Source organism: Gymnoscopelus braueri, assembly GCF_963280865.1.
Source record: "Gymnoscopelus braueri genome assembly, chromosome: 12".
In the NCBI taxonomy this organism is placed as follows: domain Eukaryota; kingdom Metazoa; phylum Chordata; class Actinopteri; order Myctophiformes; family Myctophidae; genus Gymnoscopelus; species Gymnoscopelus braueri.
The window spans coordinates 53957699-53965843 of record NC_137614.1 but is presented as its reverse complement, the minus strand read 5'-3'; the positions used below and the strand labels follow the sequence as shown (position 1 = coordinate 53965843).

Genomic DNA, 8145 nt, shown 5'->3' with positions numbered 1-8145 from the left:
CAAAAAAGCAAAGTGGGGGAACGGGGGGGGGGGGGGGGACATCTGACTGGAACAGCGGTCTGGTGGAGCAGGTGATGAGGATTTAGTCTGATAAAGTGTTCCCAACACCGTGAGGCTGTTAAAAAAAATTGCTCCCGTCTGCAGGGGATACGATTCAGGTCACCGATGTCTTATGGACTCTCTCTGGGAAGTGAATTAACCTCTGCTTTCATCCATATTGCCTTCACGTTTGTTATATTCCTTCGCGATTCAATGCGTTCTGAGCTGCTATTTGTGTTCAGCGAGACCCCGTGGTACGACCAAGTATCGGGTTTAGGAAGAGGTGGTCTCGCGTAGCCTGACAACTATTCCACAATCTCTGAATGTTATATAGAGTCTGGAACTACACCTCCTGAATGTTATATAGAGTCTGGAACTACACCTCCTGAATGTTATATAGAGTCTGGAACTACACCTCCTGAATGTTATATAGTCTAGAACTACACCTCCTGAATGTTATATAGAGTCTAGAACTACACCTCCTGAATGTTATATAGAGTCTGGAACTACACCTCCTGAATGTTATATAGAGTCTGAACTACACCTCCTGAATGTTATATAGAGTCTGGAACTACACCTCCTGAATGTTATATAGAGTCTGGAACTACACCTCCTGAATGTTATATAGAGTCTAGAACTACACCTCCTGAATGCTATATAGAGTCTGGAACTACACCTCCTGAATGTTATATAGAGTCTGAACTACACCTCCTGAATGTTATATAGAGTCTGAACTACACCTCCTGAATGTTATATAGAGTCTGGAACTACACCTCCTGAATGTTATATAGAGTCTAGAACTACACCTCCTGAATGCTATATAGAGTCTGGAACTACACCTCCTGAATGTTATATAGAGTCTGGAACTACACCTCCTGAATGTTATATAGAGTCTGGAACTACACCTCCTGAATGTTATATAGAGTCTGGAACTACACCTCCTGAATGTTATATAGAGTCTGAACTACACCTCCTGAATGTTATATAGAGTCTGGAACTACACCTCCTGAATGTTATATAGAGTCTGGAACTACACCTCCTGACGTGGATATAAATGAACTGTAAACTGTTCCATGGTCTTTAATGTTCATGGAACTGAACCAATCTTCCATCACAATGAGCATGTTTACCCGGAGACAGTGAGTATACGCTCAATTACCCAAATGAACCCCAGCCCCCCTGTTCTGCTCAGGTCCTTATTAACAGGCCCACAGATATTATGGATTATTGGAGGGAGCCAGGGAGGAAAAAGAAGGTCAAGTTTTGAAGGTCAATCCATCACACACACACACACACACACACACACACACACACACACACACACACACACACACACACACACACACACACACACACACACACACACACAGACAGACAGACAGACACACAGACACACACACACACGCACATGCACACAAATACGCACACGCACAGAATACAAAGACATCAAATAATATGAATACTGAATAAAAGAGACAGACAGCAAATTCAGGTAAACAAATAAATACTCTAAAAAAGTCAATCTCAATTACATTGTGTAAAATGATAACCCTTAGACCAAATTATTTATATACATATATATATATATATATATATATATATATATATATATATATATATATATATATATATATATATATATATATATATGGATGGAGTATGTAGTCATACGTAGAAGCCGTGTCACAGATGAGTGACGTCATTAAATGACCACATGAGGACGACCGGCGTCAGACGGGCTCAGTTGTCTGAGTGAAACCAGCAGTGAAACCCATCGGTCTGGTCCACGGTCAAACAGAGATGTCAACCGCCAACTACAACCACGACGAAGGCGATAGCGGAGCTCGTCTCTGGCAGTTCAAGAACAAAGGAAAAGACAATGTGGAGCTGAGGCGCCGCAGAGCCGAGGCCACGGTGGAGCTACGTAAGGCCAAGAAGGACCAACATCTCCTGAAGAGACGGAACGTCTCGGGCGGCGGCGGCCTTCTGGACGACGATCCGGCGGAGCCCGGTTCCCGGCGGCAGCAGCAGCACTGGTCGGTGGAGGACATAGCGGCCGGCGTCAGCGGCCAGAGCCTGGACCTTCAGCTGAAGGCCACCAAGGCAGCCAGGAAGCTGCTCTCCAGAGAGAAGAACCCGCCCTTCGACGACGTCATCGCGGCCGGACTTGTCCCCGGGCTGGTGGGCTTCCTGGCCCTCTCCCACTGCCCGCTCATCCAGTTCGAGGCCGCCTGGGCCCTGACCAACGTGGCGGCGGGCGACTCGTCCCAGACGGCGGCCGTGGTGGAGGCGGGCGCCGTCCCCGCGTTGGTCCGCCTGGTGAGCTCGCCGCACGCCGCCGTCAGCGAGCAGGCCGTGTGGGCGCTGGGGAACATCGCGGGCGACTGTCCCGACTTCAGAGACCGGGCGATCGGGGACGGCGCCATCCCGCCGCTGCTGTCCGTCGTCGGAGCCGTCGCCGCGGATCCCTCGGCGTTCCCTCCCGGCCTCCTGGGCAACGCCGTCTGGACGCTGTCCAACCTGTGCCGGCACAAGGACCCGCCCCTTCCCCCGGAGGCCGTGGCGCAGCTGGTCCCGGCCCTGGCCCGCCTCCTCTTGCATCACCACGGCGACCGGGAGGTCCTGGTCAACACCGTCTGGGCTCTGTCCTATCTGGCGGACGGCTCCGACCAGAGGATCCAGATGTTGGTCCAGACGCCCGGTCTGGTGCCGCGGCTGGTGGAGCTCCTGGCGACCAGCTCCTCCTCCTCCTCCTGTGAGGACGAGGTGCTGCAGCCCGCCCTGCGCGCCGTGGGGAACGTGGTGACGGGGACGGACCAGCAGACGCAGGCGGTCCTGGACGCCGGCGTTCTGAGGGTCCTGCCGGCGCTGCTGCGCCACCGCAACCCCAAGGTCCAGAAGGAGGCGGCCTGGACGCTGTCCAACGTCACGGCCGGGACGGCGGCCCAGATCCAGGAGGTTGTGGACGCCGGCCTGGTGCCCCTCCTGGTGGAGATGCTCCAGCAGGGGGCGGCGGACTTTAGGACCCAGAAGGAGGCGGCGTGGGCCGTCTCCAACTACACCGGCGGGGGCAGCGCCGAGCAGACGGCCCACATGCTGCGCTGCAACGTCCTGGAGCCGCTGCCGCGCCTGCTCTCGGCGCCGGACGCCGAACTGGTCAAGGTGGTCCTGGACGCCGTGGCCAACATGCTGGCGGCGGCCGAGCGCACGGGCCAGACGGGGGCGCTGTGCTCCATGCTGGAGGAGAGCGGCGGCCTGGACAAGATGGAGGAGCTGCAGAGCCACCAGAACCAGGACGTCTACCAGGCGGCGTTCGACCTCATCGACAAGTACTTCTCTACGGAGGAGGACGGCATGGAGGGTCAAGCTGTGGCTCCGGGGCCCTCAGCGGCCGGAGGCGGCGGGTTCGTCTTCCAGGTCGCCGACAACCAGCGCTTTCACCTGTGATGAACCATGTCCAGGTTCTTTTTTTATTTTTTTTGTTTTAACTCATTGACTGCCGGAGTAAATAAATAAATACTTCAGCCCCTGACTTTTACCTTTCAACTAGTCACAGCATATTTATCTCCAGGACGAGCGTTGCTAAACACGGAGCAGCAAAAAAAAGATTTGGACATGTCTGACACGGAACTCCATATCACGGGCAAAATATGGGCAAAAAAGGGGACACAGTCAAACGGATAGAGAAATCTCCATATATGGTCATAAAAAGGACACAGACAGACAGATACAGGAATCTCCATATATGGGCGTAAAAGTGACACAGACAGACAGATAGACAGACAGACAGACGGGTACAACAGGTATTGCATCACCAGGGGATCATGCATTCCCAACTTGCATTGTTCGCGAGTAGACCGACCGGTGGTTTAGTCCAGTACGTGGTTCTCAAAGACAGGTCCGGGGACCCCGAGGGGTCTTTGGGGGGTTCCAGGGGGTCCCCAGCAAAAAGAATGATAGCCAGGAACCAAATGAGGCCTTAAAGGTCTATAAGACACCAAGATTGCTTTCTTTCATCTTAGAAATATTGCGTGAATTAGAGACTATCTGTTGTTAGACGATGCAAAAACGTTGATCCACGCTTTTGTTTTCTCTCGGCTTGATTACTGCAACGCACTCTACTCTGGCCTGCCAAAGAAAACAACTGACAGATTACAACTTGTTCAAAATGCGGCAGCCAGAATTTTAACTAAAACTAGGATGAGAGAACATATCACTCCAGTTCTAGCTTCACTACACTGGCTCCCGGTTGTTTTTAGGATTGATTTTAAAATTATTTTAATAGTTTATAAAGCTCTAAATGGTCTGGCACCTTCCTACCTCTCTGACTGCCTAGAGAGATATGTTCCAAACCGGGCCCTCAGGTCTTCAAGTGCTGACCTGCTTGAGGTGCCTACAATGACATATAAAAAATACGGTGAAGCAGCATTCTGCTTTTCCGGACCGACAGTGTGGAATAAACTCCCATTACACTTAAGACAGGCAGCCTCTGTCGATAGCTTTAAAGCACAGCTCAAGACCTATTTCTTCACTCTTGCTTTTAGCTGATTCTTTGGTTGATTTTTAATTCCTCACTGTATTGCCTATTTTAATGTTGTTTTATGCCTTTTCTTTTATTTTATTTTATTTTATTTTATTTTTGTTTGCTTTATTGTTAAATTGGTTCTAACTGTAATTGTATTATTGCTCTGTAAAGCACTTTGAGCTGCATTTCATGTCATGAAAGGTTCTATACAAATAAAGTGTATTATTATTATTATTATAACTCTGAGGGCGGACACATGGCGTACCTTTATACGCTCTCAGAGGTAAATTAACATGGATGAACAAATAGGGGTCTGTGCCCCTAATGCATATAATATAGATACATATTGTGGAAATAGCAGATCTACAAAATAGTAGATCTACAAGCTCACAACGTCTCGCCTCGCCTTGCGAGGCGTTGTGAGCTTGTAGATCTGCTATTTTCACAACTTTTGACTCTTATTATTTGACAATTTGGCTGATGTTTGACAAGTTTTTATATCATAGTTTGTCGATTACCTTTGATGCTGTAATGGTAAAACAAATTAGGTCTAAAAAGTCTGTAAATTGTCAATTCACTGTCATCTGGGGACTACCCCAAAATCATGTGGGGACCCCGACCCACAGGTTGAGAACCACTGCTCTAGCATGTACCCTTTCAAATGGGGGTCTGCAGGCTAATATGTATAACTGTGGGGGTTTTTGACATGAAAACGTTTGAGAACCACATGGTCTGGTCCTTCCTTCAAGCTCGGTACGCGTAACGGGGGAGGGGGAGGGGCCAAGGACCCAGGGGAGTGGCCAAGAACCCGGGGGAGGGACCAAGGTTAGCCAAGGACCCGGGGGAGTGGCCAAGGAACCAGGGGAGCGTCGCGCCAAGCGGACAGTCGGTCAGATCAACGGTTTGGCCCAAAACAATATCGATGAATCAGAAAATCCCCAAATATGAGTACCCTTATGATGTACCCCTATGAGCTTGTAGATCTGCTATTTTTGAATAGCCCATAGAATTCTAAAATGACACAGATGTGTTCCCAGTCTTAATGGATTCATTAATTAACGAGTAATTGTAATAATGTATCTTAAATATTACCCGTTGCTCTGGCATCTAAAACTAGGTTGGTTGTTATAATAGCTTATATAATCCAATATATATCCAACTGATAATTATAGTAATAAGTCAAACACTATTAATTTTTTTTCCACGTTTGTCTTAGACATTTCCTATTAAAACTTTGGATTGAATGATAAAACAAAGTAAAAAAACAAGCAGTGTAAATCCTCTCACAGGCGATGCTTCAGGTTAATGACCTTGTTTCTCATTACCTTCATCTTGTTTCCATCGGCACTCTGAGAATTAATACTTTATCTTCAGGGGGAGAAAATGTCACAATATGATAAATGCCACACTTCCTCTCACAACCTGCATTAATTATGAAGTACAATAACCAGAATCTACTTTCATAATAAGATGACTGTATGAAGTAATACACTATACTCTGCAATAAGTCACTATGGGAGAACAGGTTGCAGATTTATGATTTTTTGGAAAATTGTGAAAATGTGTGCAAATCTTTGAATATATATATATATATATATATATATATATATATATATATATATATATATATATATTTATTTTTTTTAAAGCGAACATTATTTTGTATTATAATTGTGGATTCCTTGAACAGTGGTTCTCAAACCTTTTAACTTCAAGGACCCCCCATAACTCACACCCTCAAGTGTCCATGTGGAACCCCCTCAAGGACCCATGAGGGTCCCTGGACCACACTTTGAGACCCACTGGTGTAGCAGAGTGTTTCCAGTGAGTCATCACCCTGACTCTGTTTGACCAGAATGGAACAGAGCCTTCATTAGTATCATTGTAGCAACCAGAATGGAGCAGAGCCTTCATTTGTATCGTTGTAACAACCAGAATGGAACAGAGCCTTCATTAGTATCATTGTAGCAACCAGAATGGAACAGAACCTTCATTAGTATCATTGTAGCAACCAGAATGGAGCAGAGCCTTCATTTGTATCGTTGTAACAACCAGAATGGAACAGAGCCTTCATTAGTATCATTGTAGCAACCAGAATGGAACAGAACCTTCATTAGTATCATTGTAGCAACCAGAATGGAACAGAGCCTTCATTAGTATCATTGTAACAACCAGAAAGGAACAGAGCCTTCATTAGTATCATTGTAGCAACCAGAATGGAACAGAACCTTCATTAGTATCATTGTAACAACCAGAATGGAACAGAACCTTCATTAGTATCATTGTAGCAACCAGAATGGAACAGAGCCTTCATTAGTATCATTAGTATCATTGTAACAAACAGAATGGAACAGAGCCTTCATTAGTATCATTAGTATCATTGTAACAACCAGAATGGATTAGAGCCTTCATTAGTATCATTGTAACAACCAGAATGGAACAGAGCCTTCATTAGTATCATTGTAACAAACAGAATGGAACAGAGCCTTCATTAGTGTCATTGTAACAAACAGAATGGAACAGAGCCTTCATTAGTATCATTGTAACAAGCAGAATGGAACAGAGCCTTCATTAGTATCATTGTAACAACCAGAATGGAACAGAGCCTTCATTAGTATCATTGTAACAACCAGAATGGAACAGAGCCTTCATTAGTATCATTGCAACAACCAGAATGGAACAGAGCCTTCATTAGTATCATTGTAACAAGCAGAATGGAACAGAGCCTTCATTAGTATCATTGTAACAACCAGAATGGAACAGAGCCTTCATTAGTATCATTGTAACAAGCAGAATGGAACAGAGCCTTCATTAGTATCATTGTAACAACCAGAATGGAACAGAGCCTTCATTAGTATCATTGTAACAACCAGAATGGAACAGAGCCTTCATTAGTATCATTGTAACAACCAGAATGGAACAGAGCCTTCATTAGTATCATTGTAACAGGAACAGAGCCTTCATTAGTGTCATTGTAACAACCAGAATGGAACAGAGCCTTCATTAGTGTCATTGTAACAAACAGAATGGAACAGAGCCTTCATTAGTATCATTGTAACAACCAGAATGGAACAGAGCCTTCATTAGTATCATTGTAACAACCAGAATGGAACAGAGCCTTCATTAGTATCATTGTAACAACCAGAATGGAACAGAGCCTTCATTAGTATCATTGTAACAACCAGAATGGAACAGAGCCTTCATTAGTATCATTGTAACAACCAGAATGGAACAGAGCCTTCATTAGTATCATTGTAACAACCAGAATGGAACAGAGCCTTCATTAGTATCATTGTAACAACCAGAATGGAACAGAGCCTTCATTAGTATCATTGGTAACACCTGTGAGGGAAGTAAGGAATAGGCCCAGTTTATTTCCAATACGGCTGCTCTGCAAATAACCTCTTTCCGCTTAAACAAAGATGGTCTCCTAACTCATCCACATACAGTAGTACAGTACTATTAACATATTCATTGCCAGGTATTAATTCATTATTTCATCCAGCTGTTTGACCTTATTTTAAGTCTTTTTGACGATCCACAAAATGTTTTTTTCAACCCCGGATGTAAACAAACGATGT

At 45.6% G+C, this 8145-nt stretch overlaps 1 protein-coding gene across 1 annotated transcript; it reads left to right on the top strand.

The window, feature by feature from the left end:
- Nucleotides 1-1839: 1839 nt before the first annotated feature.
- Nucleotides 1840-3486, top strand: LOC308096672 (importin subunit alpha-1-like; the record flags this gene model as incomplete). Its single annotated transcript, XM_080444083.1, has 1 exon — nucleotides 1840-3486. The coding sequence occupies one exon, from the start codon at nucleotides 1840-1842 to the stop codon at nucleotides 3484-3486; it is 1647 nt and encodes a 548-aa protein (XP_080300209.1).
- Between the last annotated feature and the right edge of the window lie 4659 nt (nucleotides 3487-8145).